General features: G+C 45.8%; 2 protein-coding genes across 2 annotated transcripts in view; both read right to left on the reverse strand.

The window, feature by feature from the left end:
• The window catches only part of LOC119333117 (polyubiquitin 3-like), a 137,192-nt gene that overhangs the window by 115,891 nt on the left and 4,404 nt on the right, over window positions 1–16,897 (reverse strand). The window lies entirely within an intron of this gene.
• On the reverse strand, window positions 11,365–14,953 carry LOC119328027 (probable apyrase 3). The gene is made up of 9 exons (XM_037601071.1): window positions 14,706–14,953; window positions 14,494–14,622; window positions 14,117–14,173; window positions 13,910–14,002; window positions 13,602–13,807; window positions 12,644–12,735; window positions 12,293–12,507; window positions 11,764–11,947; window positions 11,365–11,690 (listed from the first exon to the last, which is right to left on the reverse strand). Exons 1-9 carry the CDS (start codon window positions 14,916–14,918, stop codon window positions 11,569–11,571), a joined length of 1,311 nt encoding a protein of 436 aa, XP_037456968.1. The 5' UTR covers window positions 14,919–14,953; the 3' UTR covers window positions 11,365–11,568.

The following is a 16,897-nucleotide window of genomic DNA, read 5'->3' on the forward strand; positions in this document are numbered from 1 at the left end:
GGCGTCCGGGCCACCAGCGACGAGGGCGGCGGGGCGATGGCGTCCAACGAGGTGGGGCGACGGGGAGAGCGGCGCCGAGGAGACGAGGACGATGGGGCGGCGGGGAGACGAGGACGAAGGGGCGGCGGGGCGGCGGCATCGGGAGAGGAGAGGGCGGCGTCGGGAGAGGAGAGGGGAAGGGGATCGAGGGCGAGGGCGAGGGAGAGAGAGGGGATAGGGAGGGGCCAGGGAGGAAATATGGATGGGGGCGGCACAATACTAATGGCGCACCACCCCTCGGTGCGCCATAAGTACATCCATACTAATGGCGCACCTCACCGTGGTGCGCCATTAGTAGTTTTTTTTCTTGTAGGAATGGCACAATACTAATGGCGCACCACCCCTCGGCGGCGGCCGGTGGACCGGGGGGTGCTCGGCGGCGACGGGGACCGGATCTGGCGAGGTGGGATAGCGATCAAGATGGAGGGGGATCGAGATCGAGTGTCCATGAAATTTAAAAATATTCATGGTAGTTCAAAAAGTGCCCATGAAATACAATCGAGAAATGAAGGCTACGATTTAAATACAATCAATCTTAGCTAGCTATTTGTTCACAATCTTCTTGCCCTTCTTTTTCGCAAATGGAGTTCTTCTGTGGAACGGACGTCCTTTAGGTAGGGTGGTCCTGCTTCTTCTTGTGGTGTATGCTGCTACTTCATCATCGTCGTCATGTTCGATCCTCGGGTCGCCGTACTTGTCGAAGTCTTGCTCATTGGCTACTCCATCCATTCCGATGATCTTCCTTTTGCCTCTCCTTACGACAACACGACTGGGCTTTGACGGGTCGGTAATGAAGAAGCATTGGTCCACTTGGGAAGCCAATACCCATGGCTCATTTTTCACGGTGACGTTTGCGCCCGCGGTCTTGGATTTGGCTTCGGGTATAACCATGGTGGTGAAATACCGGTCTTCTTTTAGGACGCTCTTGGCCCATCTGACACGGAACATCGGGACCTTCTCTCCAGCGTAGCTCAGCTCCCAGATCTCCTCGATCCTTCCGTAGTATCTGTCCTTGTCGTTACCGGTGTAGGATTCCATTGTTACCCCGGAGTTCTGATAACCATCGCTCTTCATGTCCTTGGCCTCGGTGTAGAATGTGTAGCCGTTGATATCGTACGCCTCATAGGTCATCAGGTTGTGCTCGGCGCCCTGTGACAAGGCGAATATGAGTTGTTCTTCCGCGGAAGAATCCTCATGTAAAGGGTACGACAGAAGCTTCTGCTTGAACCAACGCGTGAAACATGAGTTGTGCTCTTTGAGTATATCTCCGTTCGTCCTCTGTTGGCCTTGGTCATTGTACGTCTTCTTAATAAAGGTTTTGTGCTGTACCACCCAAGGATCGACCACGTCTATGTGTTGTAGCGCGACTAGGTTTGCTCTTTCAAAGTCGGCGAGTCGACCCTCGAAGTCGACATGCATTTCGCGACGACCCTCACGGTGACCCCATCCAGCGAGCCTGCCGAGGTGCCTGTTGACGGGCAGAACAACGGGGTTCTCGATGCCTAGATAATTCGTGCAGTAGGAGATGCACTCTTCGGTCAAAAAGCCCCTGGCTATGCTTCCCTCTGGACGTGACATGTTGCGAACGTATCCTTTGATGACACCATTCATCCTTTCGAACGGCATCATGCTGTGCAGGAACGTCGGCCCGAGTTGGATGATATCGTCCACGATATGGACCAGCAGATGCACCATAACGTCGAAGAATGCGGGCGGGAAGTACATCTCAAGCTCGCATAGTATCACCACGATCTCTTCCTGTAGCCTTCTGAGTTGCCTCACGCCAACAGACTTCCGAGAGATGACGTCGAAAAAGTTGCATAGGCCAAATAGGGTTTCACGGACGTGCGCGTCCATGATCCCACGGATTGCAACTGGAAGTATCTGCGTCATCAGCACGTGACAGTCGTGAGACTTCATCCCGCTGAACTTCAGCTTCGCTGGGTCTAGGTATCTGCTTATCTTCCCCGCGTAACCGTAAGGAAGTTTTACTCCTACGAGGCAGGTGAAAAACTGCTCGATCTCCTCCTGACTTAGAGTGAAGCACACGGGAGGGTAGTCATTTCCGGTCTTCTTGGCCTTTTTGCCTTTGCGACGACTTTCCGTGTCCTGCTTCGCCTCATCATCATCATCATCATCATCATCATCATGATCATCATATATAGCGTGAAGCTCCTGCCTGATGCCCATTGATTTCAAGTCTGCCCTTGCTTTCAGCCCATCTTTGGTCCTCTATGGCATGTTGAGCAGGGTACCAAGCAGACTCTCGCACACGTTCTTCGTGATATGCATGACATCAAGGCTGTGAGGCAATCGGTGGATCTTCTAGTATGGCAAGTCCCAGAAAACAGACCTCGTTTTCCATACCTTCAGCAGCGGCTCTGGCGCCTTTCGCTTCTTTCCTGGCTCTGGCGCCTTTTGCTTCTTTCCCGGCAGTGGGCAGTCTTTCCAATTTTTCAACAGCTCGTCTATTTCCTTGCCGCTCCTCGTACGCCGGCGTCCTCAGAGTTCGGTTTCACCATCGAACAGATTCTTGCGTTTTCTCCACGGGTCATCGTCGCGAAGCCACCTTCGATGTCCCATGAACACGGTTTTCGAAGACCCGGGATCTCTATCTAGCTGGCGATACGTTGTGTCATCCATGCACCTGACGCATCCAGAAAATCCGTGGACCACCTGCCCCGCGACATATCCGTAACCGAGATAGTCGTGCACCGTCGTGAGCAGCGCGGCTCTCATAGGGAAATATTCTTTCTCTGCGGCGTCCCACGTATTGGCTGGCGTTTTCCACAGTGTGTCAAGCTCCTCTTTCAGCAGCCCCAGATACAGATTGATGTCGTTCCCTGGTTGTTTCGGTCCTTCAATTAGCATACTCATGTGAATGTACTTCCTCTTCATGCACAACCAGGGGGAAGGTTGTACATCCACACAAACACAGGCCAGGTGCTATGTGTGCTTCTCTGGCTACCAAACGTATTGACTCCATCGATGCTCGCGCCCAGCACGATGTTCCTTGGATCGTTCCGAAATTCTGGGTCTTCGAAGATCAACGCTTGCTACTGGCTCGCATCCTTAGGGTGACTCAGCATCTTGTCTTTTTTATCTATCTCCGGATCATTTGCGTCATCTTCTCGCTTCTTCTCCTCCCTATCGCGTGCCAACGCAGGAGCTTTGCTACCTTAGGGTCCGCGAAATACCGCTGCAGACGAGGAGTGATCGGAAAGTACCACACCACTTTTCGAGGAGCTTTCTTCCTCTTCTTGTATCGAGTGACGCCGCACACCGGACATATGGTAGACTCCGTGTGCTCGTCCCGATAAATGATGCAATTGTTCATGCACACATGGTATTTCACGTGCGGTAAATCCAGAGGACACACAATTTTCTTCGCCTCCTCCAAACTGGTCGGGCACTTGTTCCTCTTGGGAAGACGTTCGTGCCAGAATGACATGTTCTCATCGAAGCATGCGTCGGTCATTTTGTGTTTTACCTTCATCTCCAGAGCCATGAGCGTTACTTTCAGGCGGGTATCCTCGGGCCTGCATCCTTCATACAATGGAGTAACTGCGTCTAACCCAAGTTGATCTATCTTGGCTTTCTCTCGGGCGGCAGCTCTTGCGTTATCCGTCTGCTTGAGAAGCAGCTCTTGAATATGAGGGTCCTGCACCCAGCCCATCGATGGTCCAGCGTCGTCTGCTCCGCCGGCATCATCATCTTCATGATCATGCCCGTCGTCTGCTCCGGCATCTTCCTCATCATCATGTCCTACATCTTCTACATGATGACTGTGTACAACATCACCGTCGTGATCATCTCCTGGGGATTCTTCGTCTTCTCGCCCGCCCGAGCCGCGGTGGTTGTCTTGCTGCCCTTCCTCATTTCTTGCCCGGCCCCCATGGACGACTTCGTAGTCATCTTCATCACCTTGCCACCGATAGCCATCCATGAAACCACTCAAGAGCAGGTGGTCCCGCACCTGCCCGGATTCCGGGTCCGCAATAAGGCTCTTCAGCTTGCATCTTCGACACGGACATCTTATCTCCGTCTCGTTCTTTTGAAGCATCTCGGCCTTCGCAGACCTCAAAAACCTATTCACGATGCCTTCGGTCATCATGCGGACCATGGTCGCCTGCGGGGTAGAGCAAAACGATATTTTAGAACCAAGAAAAAATTTGGCATGACTTTCCCTAAAAATAGGACCAAAAAGAATGCTTAATGCCAAAATTCTCGCCGAAACGGAAATGAATCAACATTTCGGCAAAATATTGGCAACTATCGCATTTCAAATACCGGTACACCTCCAAACACAAACACATATGCAACACCACAAACATATGCAACACCACGAACATACATAGATCTAGTTAGGCCATAAAAAATGCATGTGCACATTGTTGTAGGGAGAACAACATAAATATAGCTTCCCCCCTTACTTACCTATCAAAACAAGGTAATTTAACCACTTAAATTGAATGAATCTATGGTGGAAATGAGGTGAAAAAGAGGAGGCACCCGAGACAAGGAGGAGGTGGAAAGAATGAAGTGGGGAGAAAGTGAGTGTGGGTAGAAGAGGCTGTCCAAAATATCTTGTTGCTGCCCACTTACTAATGGCGCACCAACTCTAAATGTGCCATTAGTAATCCAGGTAACTAATGGCGCACCGTCTGGTGGTGCGCCATTAGTAGTTTTGCAAAAAAAACATACTAATGGCGCACTGTTCCACTGTGCGCCATTACTAGTTTAAACTAGTAATGGCGCACGGTCGAACAGTGCGTCATTAGTAGTTTTGCAAAAAAATAATAAAAAATATAATAAAAAAACAACATTAGTGGCGCACTTTTTTACAGGTGCACCATTACTAGTTACAACTTTAGTATGTTTGGACAGGCACACTAGTTAAAAAAAAATTTGATACTAATGGCGCACCCTGGGCCAGGTGCGCCATTAGTAGTTTCAGCTCTAATGGCGTATCAGAAGATGGTGCGCCATTAGTATATACTAATGGCGCACCGCTTGTCTGGTGCGCCATTAGTGTCAATCCCATCTATAGCCCTTTTTCTAGTAGTGTTAGGTGCGGTTATACTGTCCTAAATTGAGCCTCTTCTTGTCTTGCGCCGAGACACCCTCCCTTGCCAAGGTCCACCATTCAATGAAGGTACTGCCAATTAAAGGAGCCACCGCCAAAAGACCGAGCTAGTTTGAGACTCTGTTCCAAAGGATATTAACGACCGCACAACCAGTAAGAAGGTGATCAACATCTTCAAAATGGTTGTGGCAGAAAACACATGAGTCATTATGTGGAAGCCCATGTTTCGCACGTTGATCTGCAGTCCAAATCCTCTTATGGGCAGCCAACCAAATTAAAAATTGTCAACGAAGGGGGGCCCAAGATTTTCAAATAGCATTGGCCAAGGTGCAAACAGGAAGTTCCTCAAAGAAAGACAAGTATGCCGACTTAGAGGAGAAATGACCAGATGGCTTGAAAGACCATTTCCACATGTCAACATGATCATGGTCAATCTAGACCTCCTGAATGGCCTCCCAAACATTTAGAAGTTGGAGAAATTTATCAATTCTGAGTGAAGCTTCAAAATCTTTTAGCCACCGACCTCCCATCATAGTAGAAGCGACCGTTCTCCTTGATCTAATGTGCTTCGGGATAGATTCAACTATGTCAGGTGCAATAGAGGTAATATGAACGCCGTCTAACCAAGCATCATACCAAAAGATTGTGCTTTCACCATTTCCTAGAGTCACCATGGCTGCAACATTAAATTTCTCCAATACGATGCTAGGAAGCGGGACTCCCAGATATCTCCATGGCTTGTTAATTTCCACACGGGCGGACCAAGCCCGCCTCATTTTCACGGCCAAGCTCATGCCCACCAAACTAGTCACACCAAGGCCACCGACTTCTCTGGGTCTGCAAACCATTTCCCACTTAACAGGACAATGACCGCCAACGACTTCTTCAGCACCCTTCCAAAGAAAAGCACGACGTATCTTGCCGATTGCCTTCAGGACCCATGGAGGAGTATCAAGTGAGAGGAGATGAAAAATGACAATGGAGGTGAGTACTGGCCGAATAAGCACAAAACGACCACTCTGAGTTAGCATAGCAACCCTCCAAGATGCCAGACTCTCCCTTAGCACGTCAAGAAGCCTATGAAAATCCTCATTTCTTGCCTTCTGACAATTTAATGGCAGGCCAAGATAGGTTATTGACATATGGGCGAGCTTGCAGCCAACAAGATTGCAGCAAATAGTTGCAAAGAAATCATCACAATTGATTGGAGATATGGAGCTCTTGATAAGATTGCGGCTCAGCCCTGAGGCACCTCTAAACACCTTCAACAAAGTGAAGACCACCTGAACATCGGCCGGTGAAGCACGAAGGAAAACAATAACAACATCGGCATAAATCGAAAGCCTTTGAGACACCGTGTCAGGAGGGACAGCAGGTAAGAGATTCATGCTGTCATCTTTGGCCATCAATAAATTGACAACATGAGTAGCTAGAATTGTTGACAGCATAAACAGGACGACCTTGCAAAAAAAACTTTGGCCATCAATAAATTGACAACATCCATAGCTAGAATGAAAAGCATAGGAGAAAGAGCATCTCCCTGCCTAAGACTACGACCATGCCAAATCTGGGTACCCGGAGCTCCATTAAGGAGAATTCTCGAGGAAGCCGAAGATAAAATAATGGCGATCCAGGCCCTCCACCTCGGCCCAAATCCTTTGGCTCTCAAAATATCCGTGAGGTAAGGCCAGTCCACTAAGTCAAATGCTCTAGCCATGTCCAATTTTAGCATGAAGCTGTTGCACCCTTTTGACTTCAGTAATTTGGCAGTTCCACTCACAAGCTGAAAATTATCATGAATGGATCGGTTTTGAAGGAAAGCACCCTAGTTGTTGCTCACCAATTTGACCTTCTCAGGCGCGAGGTGCCTCGCAAGAACTTTTGAGAAGATCTTAGCGAAGCTGTGAACTAGACTTATGGGTCGATAATCCGTGGTCTCCGAGGCACCTTGCTGTTGGGCAGTAAAACAAGAAAAGAATTGTTTAGCTCTGCAAAAGCTTGACCATCAAGTTGAAACAGATTATTGAAAGCGGCTACCTTATCTTGCTTAAGGAGCGACCAACACTTAACATAGAAACCCATTGTGAATCCATCAGGCCCAGGAGCCTTTTCTTTCGGCATGTCCTTAATGGCCTCAAATATTTCTTGTTCCATGAAGGCCTTCTCAAACTGATTTGGATCAAAACTTTTCATCCCAAGGAAATCCCAATTGAGATCATGAGCTCTCTTAGCAGGACGACCTATTCTTTTTAAAATGTTCAAAGAGAATTGCTTCTATATCATCATGTTTGGTGTATATATTCATCCCTTCCTTTATATTTGCAATATTTTTTTCTTCTTTTATGGCTGGCATGCAAGTGAAAAAAGGATGTGTTTGCGTCCTAGGCTTCAATATAGTTAATCCTAGACCGTTGTCGAGCCATGGTCCTCTCCACCGAACATAGCCTAAGAATCTTTTTCTTCAACTCTCTACGAAGCCATGTCTCCTCCAAATTAAGACAACGAGAATCCCCAGCTTGGTCCAGGAATCCAATTATTGTTTTGGCCCAAACAATCTGGTCCTTAATGTTTCCATAAGATTTGGCGCTCCAACTTTGAAGAGCTTTTGCTGTATTTTTGAGCTTCTGGCTGAACCTCATCAAAGGGTTAACAATATTGCACAAGGTAGGATCTGGCCAAGCAGAAGCGACCACCTGCAAAAAACCATCCCGAGAGAGCCAACAAGATTCGAAACGAAACCTATGGTGTCTCACAGCATTGTGGATAGTGGCCAGAAGAAGCGGATAATGGTCTGAAACAGTCGAAGAAATGCCTTGCAAAAAGCAATCCGGAAAAAGATCATGCCATTCAACGGAGCTTAACATACAATCAATCTTGCTTAGTACCGTGTTCTCCTGATCATTTGTCCATGTGTAAGCATGACCATTTAGTGCAATGTCATGTAGCATAAGGTCATTAACGACTTTTCTGAATTTACCAATCATCCGGTGATTCAGATTGCGATTGTCAAGCTACTGTCATTCTCAAGCTACTCTTCGACTGGAGCCGTGTGAACTCCGGGCATAGGATCTGGCCACTATGGACGAGCTCGTGGCCGGCATGAACCCGACTATGGCGCCGAGGGTCTGTATGGCGCGATTTAAAATCTTCATATTTTTCTTTGCGTCGAAGATGTGTGACAGACTTGTCATATTTTTCTGGCAACTCTTGAAGCAAGTGTTTTCCGTTGAATGTTGTTTTCAAGACATTGTTCATCCCTTCACTCCTCTGGGTTGATATCATGTCGGCACTAAATGAATCTCGCTTATATGCGGTTGCCCACTTCACACGAAATTTGACATGTTGTTAATTCAAGAATTATCCTGGAGGCTATCTTTAACCACATGCCATCTTGATTCAAAATGTGCAAACTGACCATTCTTCATATACACACTCCTTGAGTTCCGAAAGAAATTCCGGTTGCTTGGCGGTAACATGACTTAGATGTTTAATAAAATTTTGGTATAGATGCCATAAACAAATGCGATGGCTTGTGTTCGGAATACCTCTTCAATTGCATTGATACTCACAACATACTGATCAGTGAAAATTATTTTTGGATCATTAGCAGACATTGCTTGTAGGAAGGTGCCGAAAAGCCACACAAACGACTCGGTACTTTTGTTGAATATTATATAAGCACCAAAAACAATAGTCTGCTTGCGATGGTTAACGCAGATCAGCAGAGTGAATGTAAGGAAAGTAGCAATCGTACATAAATACGTACGGCCGGGAATTTAGATGCCCTCCTCACGCCAACTAAATTTGCCACAAAAAGCGTTGATTTGCCATTCTTAAAAACCTGATGTTGGATTTTTTAGCATTGCCAAATATAAAAGCATCATTAGTAGCTTATGAAAAAACCTCCACCAATAATGCAGGGGCAAATTTTTTTGGTCAAATCATATCGCGAGAGTAGTCACCTGTTGTAAGGTGGCGTGATGTAATAATGTTCAAACTCTTTCCCCCTTAATTAATAGATGCGGCAAATCTTTTGCCTATGTTATAAAAACTCTCCCAATTAAACTATCTTTAGTTTGACATGGACACTCCATCAAATCCCCAATAACCCCACCGGCAATAACCAACCTGACATACCGGACTCACTATCAATCTGACATATAGGGATGCATAATGTTGGTGGCACGGCATGGCGGGGGCGCGGTGGAGCGGCGCCACGATAGCAGTCTAACAGTGGCATGCTGATGTGGCTATATCAGGGAGGAGATTGGGAGAGAGCCAACTCCCCCTCCATATGGGAGGGATATGGACTATTTTATTGGTGATCACCAATAATTTATTGCGGAGTTTTTGGAGGTTCATTTTTGACCCAATCCCCCTCCCCCTCCCAATACCAAGAAAGTACTATGAAAAGTCGAGCTGTTGGAGACTCATATTCGTAAGAAATTTAGAGCACCACTCAGAAACACCCACCTAGGATTTATAGCTAGGGATGATGCGGGACAATACATTGGACAATATATCCATGATCTTTTTGGCATCAATGAAACTTCACGCTCCTGCCGTAGACTAGCCAGCGCATAGTTGTGTCATCCGTGGCCTCCATGCCGGCAATTTCGCATTTACTGTCGGTGTCTCCCCGTATCCTGCGCATCATGCGGCAACACTTTTAGCATCTACCAAACCCTATATTGGCCCGCCTGTGGTTGGCACCACCGGATCGACTTGGCGGTTATCCTCATTCACTCATTGGTGTCGCCTCGCAGATGGCTTCCCCTACAAGTGTGCCCCCACCCCCTTGGCATCCCACCCTGCCCCGTGTCATGCTACCGCTCCCTCCATGCGGGCGAAGGGCTGCCTCGGGTTCCTCCTCCTCCAGTCACCGCTCGTTGTAGGAGCCTTAGAGGTATGCTACTCCCAGAGAGGAATGTGCGGAGGTGGCGCTTCTAGAACCCGTGATTGCTATTGTCCACGTGATGGTGCAATGCACATCTAGACAATATCATGATAATCTGTATTGCCTTTGTTGACTATTTTTCTGCCTTCGTCGCGTATTTTCAGTACTCTGCGTACAAGGTCTTTCATGTAGTGTAAAAAATCACCCAATTGACCTCACGAGCCCATTTTTTTTCTGCGAGGGAACTTTCTAGATCCATCACAGATTTAAGCCAGTCTTTGACTGTTTCAAGTCACCAGAAATCCATCGTCGATTAACAACTTTCTTGAAGTGTTATCTGTTAAGCTTTGTGCACCAGCCAATGCAACCAAAAATATGAACTAATGGAAAGGGCTAGGCAATCTACAGATACATTTCAACGCCCCCTTTCATGTCTGACACGGGAAGTCAACACGTGAATAGACTCGAAGGTATGGCTTAAGAGACCTATACGTGGACACAAAGGGGGGAAACAACAATTTTTAGATAAATTGCGAAAATCAGGGCTTGAACTCAAGACCTTACCTCTGATACCATGTTATAAACTTCATGCATTAGCCAACCCAATCAAAAGTCCAAACTGATGGAAAGGACTAGGCAATGCACATATACTCTTCAACATCATGTTAGTCATATCTTACGCAGGGTCCATATCTCAGCCAGAGGCATGTGAATGGTTCAGGTATGCACCGACTCTTTTCAAATGATAGTTCCCACTATCCATGGCAAGTACTTCTGCCCTCCTTGTCACACGCATTCCTGTATTGTACCAGAGCATTGGTAATCAAAGTTTCGCGCTTCATATATTTAGGAGCGAGTCAGCAATCTTCGACTAAGGACCGGGTCTCTTATTAGTTTTTATTATCAAACCCATTATTATAATTTAGAAAGGATAGTCAATCTACGGAGTAATACAATAGCAACACATGCAAATTGTGGCAATGCACACCTCCTACGGGAAGCTTATGGTTATGTGATTTGATGCATAGGTCAGTGACTATCATACAATAATTGTAAGGGTGGGAGCGTATGCCTTAAGTTGGTCACTTTGGCTATGTAGAAATGATATGATTTTAACGACAAAAATGCTTCTCCTCTGCATGTTATTTTCCAGTGTACGAAATTGCTTCGTATGTGGTCTATGCTACAACGAGTGGAGTACCAACTACTGTTCAAGGTGAGGTGTACCCCGATTGGAGTAGGTGGCTATGGAGAGTTTTTCCCAACATGGGTGGCAGCACAACCTTCGCATACATCGACCATCACCTTCGACATAGGCATAGTGTCGGTCTATAGGACTCTATTGTTGCCGATTTGTCAGCTTTGTTTTATTTCTTATTGACAGACATTGAGGTTTGGCTGTGTGCATACTAGTTATACAGAGGCCGATTGTTACTCATAATGCTTTGTATCCGCTTGATGCTATATTTTAAGATAATAAAAGTTCCCTTTATCGAAAAGAGCAATAATTGTAAGCGAAGCCAAGCGTATCATGGGACATCTATTGTCAAGTCCCCTTTTTGGGTGCCACGGCCTCAATAGCTTCTCCGAGAGGCCATGCCGCTTCAATGAAGTACTCCCCATGCTTCACCTTCTCCACGAGTGTAATATTCTTGGTGCGTTCCAAACCTGTAAATAAATCTTTACACACATTTTCTTCTAATACACGCATGTTTGTAGGCAGTAGTGGAGAGAAACTCACCAAACCCATCGACGAGCAAGGAGTATTGATAGACGAGGTCCATGCAAATGTAGAGTATGTCGCGGACCTTGGGGTACTTAGCCTTCACTTCTTTCAAGCTCATTCTACATATCTTCTGGGCAACGGCTCTGAAAGCCATTGGGGTGGACGTCCCGCTTGGTGCATCACTATCGATGAGGCCAACCTGTCCAGGACCAATGGAGATCAACATAGACAAGTTCAAATAATCCAGCTGGGGTACATATATGATATATCAAATTAATTTTTCCTAGCTAGCTAATTTAAGGGTGTTCAAGTAACTGAACCCTATATTATTCCAAATAAATTGAATTCTAGTTTTGTCCTAAGTCAACTTATTTAAATTTGAGCGAGTTTATACAAATGTATGCAACTATCTACGACAACGAATATATAGTATGAAAATGTATTCTCTGATAATTCATAATTCTAACGAAACCAAGTGCCGATATATTTATCTATAGACTTAAGAAAAAGCAACATTTCAATTAATTTAGAATGGAGGGAGTACCTGCGAGGCCATGTAGTAGAAGCTAGATGCGACATAGAGGTTGGCCTGGCCGGGGCCGCCCCCGCCGTTCCACACGCCGTCGAAGGTGCACTTCTTGGCTGGGCAAGGAGCATCAAGTTTGAGTGCCTTCATTACATCACCTCTGCACTTCCCGTATTGTGCACCTCCCATTGACGCGGTAGCATTGTACTCCTCACCGTTGTAGGTGTATTTGCCTTGGAGAACGAATGAAAAGAGAAATAATATAGTACATCAATCAGTTCTGGGGTTGCTGGTTATGTTACATATATTGATGAATAGTAAGGCTACTTATACTGATCTATGACTCTCGACCATATGCAGGCCACTTACCACTGAAGCCACGAAGCATGCAGTAGCTAAATGGTCCTTCCTTAGCCTTGAAGATCTCTACGCGAGAAGCTAAGGCGCCGTAGCGTAAGTAGCTACAAGCACAGAAAAAAAGCCTCCCCTGATCATTTTATAATTGATATACAATACAAAGTTAATCATATGGCTTTAGAAATCAAAAAACAAAATGTCTCTCATGAAATGATTAGATGCCTTGTATTACTTTATCTTTCTTTTCACATACCTAACTCTTGTGCATGTCCTTCGCTTTTGCTTTTAGATAAAGAAAACAAAATAAAATGCAGTGGCGCTTTGTCCTACTGGAAAAGGCCCCAAACAAGTTTGTTACAAAGTTCATTCACCACGACAAAGGTTTCATTTGGGATGTACACCAACATCCCTTTTATTTTGTTTTGTTAAAGTACATGGCTAATATTGAGTAGTTTTCTGGTAAGATACACTTTCAATAATTAACCACAAAAGTAAGCCAGCACATGCAGGGTCTTGCCATATTGAACCAGCGGCAAAGCTAGTAGCGAATCACGTGTAGGGCTGAGCTAGATTTAACGATAGATTCTCCAAATTTTCAGTACTTCCTAGAAAGAAACTACAAGGGATCTTGTACTAGGCCTAGGGCAATAGCCCTAGTAGCCACAGGCTTGTCTCCCTCACTGTATTGAACACTTGGTGATACCTTGGGAGAATGTTTTGCAATATATTAAAAAAACTGAAAATACAAAATGATTCGTTGTGTTTAATTATTATTGTATAGTTGTAAATATTTAATAAATATAAAATAACATAATAAATGAAAATTATCGTGCATGTTTGCATGTTGAGGTGTCACTTTTCTATGCATGGTTACATGTTGAGATGGCATGGTTGCATGTTGAGAGAAATATATTAGTAAAAACTAGCCATATAAACTAAAGCACATTCATGCATGAGAGGGTCTTCAAACCTGTGAACATAAACGTTGTAATCTCTTCCCTTGAGATACTCTTTTGTAACATAAGGATCCTTGCCGTGAGGCACTCCTGGAGCGGCAACAGTGGTGGCCGGAGAAATGGCATATGCCATTTGCACGGACCCACCTCCAAGATCAATCACACCTACCGTTTTCGAGTAGTCCCCACCCAAGTTATCCAGCAGGTAATTCAGAGCAACCTACAAGCACCTCATGCCATACAAAAGGAGGTTAAAACAATAAAAATGTTGGTGTTTGTATTTGATTAGAATTCATGTGGTCGTCGGTGGTGTGAATTGTACCCATAGGTAGGATCCTTCCTGAGATCCCTCGAGAACATTGATCCACTTGGGATTGTACTGAAACTTGGTGTTAGTGTGGACAGCGCCCCTGACCTGCGTGTATCAATTCAAGAATCAATATCCAACAGATGGCTACTAGTATAAATTCATGTGTCATATAGTTACATGCATCAGATAAATAAATCACACGATCATGAAATTAATTACCGCGTCAAGTATCTGCTTTGCTTGCTTATCTCCGATGAGCCTGAGTCCGGCCGTCGCCTGCACATTTTAATTGAAGACCTGAGCGATATATCTTGACGTCGGTGGTTAATTAGTTACCAGAGTATATATGGCCACTTTTTTTTTTACTGGAGCATGGCAACTTTTGACGTAAGGTAGGGATGGACTTTATGTTCATGGCAAATTGTTTTGCGGAAGTAGCTATAGCTTCGATAGACATAGAAACAGTTATTTTTCAATCGACAAAGGTAATAATATGAGCAAGATCGACCTGCTCGTCATGAACATGTCGATAATAAATTCTGAATATTCACCAGCTACCTTAGAAAATAGCAAAACCATTACTATATTGTGCATACCCCGAGTTTAACAGGAGTCGTTTTCATAAGCCTCTGAGGCACGACGCTGTTGGCCTTTTGAAGCAGTGGTAATATGGACTCGGTAGCCTCCTTGGGCCGTCCAGAGTATGAACTCAGACCAGGATTCACCTGCAACAGAAAGAAAAAGAGTAGAAGCATCACGGATGGGTTCATCTTTTGATGGAGTACTACCACGGATGCATGGAGCGTACCTTGGCGAAGACCTCGATGTCGTCGCCGATCTTGACGAGATCCATCCGCTTGTCAAACCGGAAGACGTGCATACGGGTCCCCGTGCTGCCGGCGTCCAAGATCACGGCGTACTTCCCCACCGGCGGCACCGCTGCCGCGCGCGCCTGGGCTATCTCAGCTGACGCGGCGAGGAGGAGGAGGAGAAGCGCCATCATGCCCACCAGGTGAGCCATTGTTAACTAACTGCCGGATGCCGAGCGAGTGCTCGAGTCGAGACGAGTCCACATGGGACGGTAGGTTCTATATAGAGTATGAGATGGGTTGGGACTAGCAACTCGCAGCCCTTAAGTAAGTGGATTAACCGAGCATCCTCATACTTTTATGCCATATGGCAACGGCTCATCCTCATGCGGAACTATTTATTTTGCCATATGTCAACGGCTCCTAGCTCATTCCTTGTCGTGGGTATGGAAAATGAGGAAATCCTGATGCCCAATAGTATATAGAACTATCCTGATATATGCAAGCAGTAACATAACTCGTGCGAAAAAAATATATCGTCTCCAAATTTTATCCAACTACCCCATGATGGATGTAAAAATAGTGAGGAAGTTAGGCATCTCTAGCAGATCTCCCAAAAACTCCTTTATAATAGATCTGTTGCTTTTCACAACAAAAAAAAAAACATCTCCCAAACGGTACTTTTGAAGAGAATAGTTTTGGTTTGGTGAACTAAGACCCAGCTAGCAGATCCCCAAGCTATAGCATCCGGTTTCAAAGCAGTATATGTTACAACATTTTCGAAATCTTCTCAAATTTTTACCACCACCTCAAGGTGTCATATGAGTGCAGCATGCCAAGTTTCATTATTTTCATTCTTTGTTTGCATTTTTTGGAATTAAAAAAAATCAACTCCATGTGCGGGGTTGTGTCTTGGCACTCTCATGTCCGAAATCTCTTTCCTTTTCTTTGATAATGTCTAAAAATCGACTGAAGAACACAAACATAATGTTTGAACACAATTTTGCAAACTTTTTCAGGAACTTGTTTAAATTTGTATTATATTCCCTAAATGCCTATATGCATTTAATAATTTAAATATAGCAAACGGACCCCAAAGGAAGCCAAAATTTGACATAGAACATGCAATGATTATCTTGAGTGCAGAAAAAAATTGAGGCCAACGGGTGAAGATTAGTCTTGAAAATCCAAATGCACATATGTATTTTATTATTGTTTTAGTTGTTTGCCCGGTGTGTTATACAAAAACAGTCGACAAAGACATGTTTCCCGACTCTCTTATGAAAGTTTCTGTTTGCCAAGTAGCTTTCTTTTATACCGAATTTTTTTTGGCCTGCTTTATATATAAAGCACCAACCAAATTAAAACCAGTGACACAACACACCACACACACCCACGGCAAGATACAAATATGCTAAGAAGCAGCCACAACGCCAGATACATCTCTAAGTAAACAACGAATATGCACTAAGCCTCACTATGAAGTCGAAGGAGCTCTCAACTGGGAACCAGACACCGAGAAGTGAAACTGGACGTCGTCGATCCATAAGCCCCAAGGCTTCACCTTCATGAAGGATACAACACCTGAGTGCTGCCACCACCTAATCCAAGGGATCAAGATTTTCATCCGAAGCACCTCGAAGACACGAAGTAAACAAGACTTCAAGTAGATGACGACGTTCACAGACACTGCCTCCGACGGCTGACCATGCCAGGCAGGATTTTGAATCTAGTAAGTACACCCTACCTTTGATCAGGTTGCGCGCCAGCCCCGGGGACAAATGTCGCACCATAGCCACAGATCGTCAAGCACCAGCTGCCACGCCAGCCCCATGGCCATGGAAACTAGCCCGCACCTGATGTGGGCTCAACCCACGAGCACCATGCCTCGCACCACCAAGGACACCACCATAGAGTCCAGATGTCCAAGAGACCAACCATGATTTCAGGCCAAGCCGCCATGACCAAGCACGCCGCTCCGCCGCCATGACCAAGCACGCCCACCGATCAGCCCACACCACCAGATTTTCCACGAAGCCCGCCGCCTCCTCCCATCACCATGCCGCCAAGGCGCCGTCGGCGGCCCGATCGACCGCGCCGCCGCGACGACGGCTCAGATCGGGGAGGAGGGCCCCTGCGCCCCGCGATCCAGACAGAACATCGCCGCTGCCACCGGCCATGTTCCGCCGCC

This window comes from Triticum dicoccoides, chromosome 7A, assembly GCF_002162155.2.
Source record: "Triticum dicoccoides isolate Atlit2015 ecotype Zavitan chromosome 7A, WEW_v2.0, whole genome shotgun sequence".
Taxonomy (NCBI): Eukaryota; Viridiplantae; Streptophyta; class Magnoliopsida; order Poales; family Poaceae; genus Triticum; species Triticum dicoccoides.

Coding starts and splice junctions, on each gene's coding strand:
- LOC119328027 (XM_037601071.1), bottom strand. CDS start 14,918: ATGGCTCACCTGGTGGGCATGATGGCGCTTCTCCTCCTCCTCCTCGCC. Junction 14,623..14,705: donor ACATCGAGGTCTTCGCCAAG/GTACGCTCCATG, acceptor TTTCTGTTGCAG/GTGAATCCTGGTCTGAGTTC. Junction 14,003..14,116: donor CAAAGCAGATACTTGACGCG/GTAATTAATTTC, acceptor TGATACACGCAG/GTCAGGGGCGCTGTCCACAC.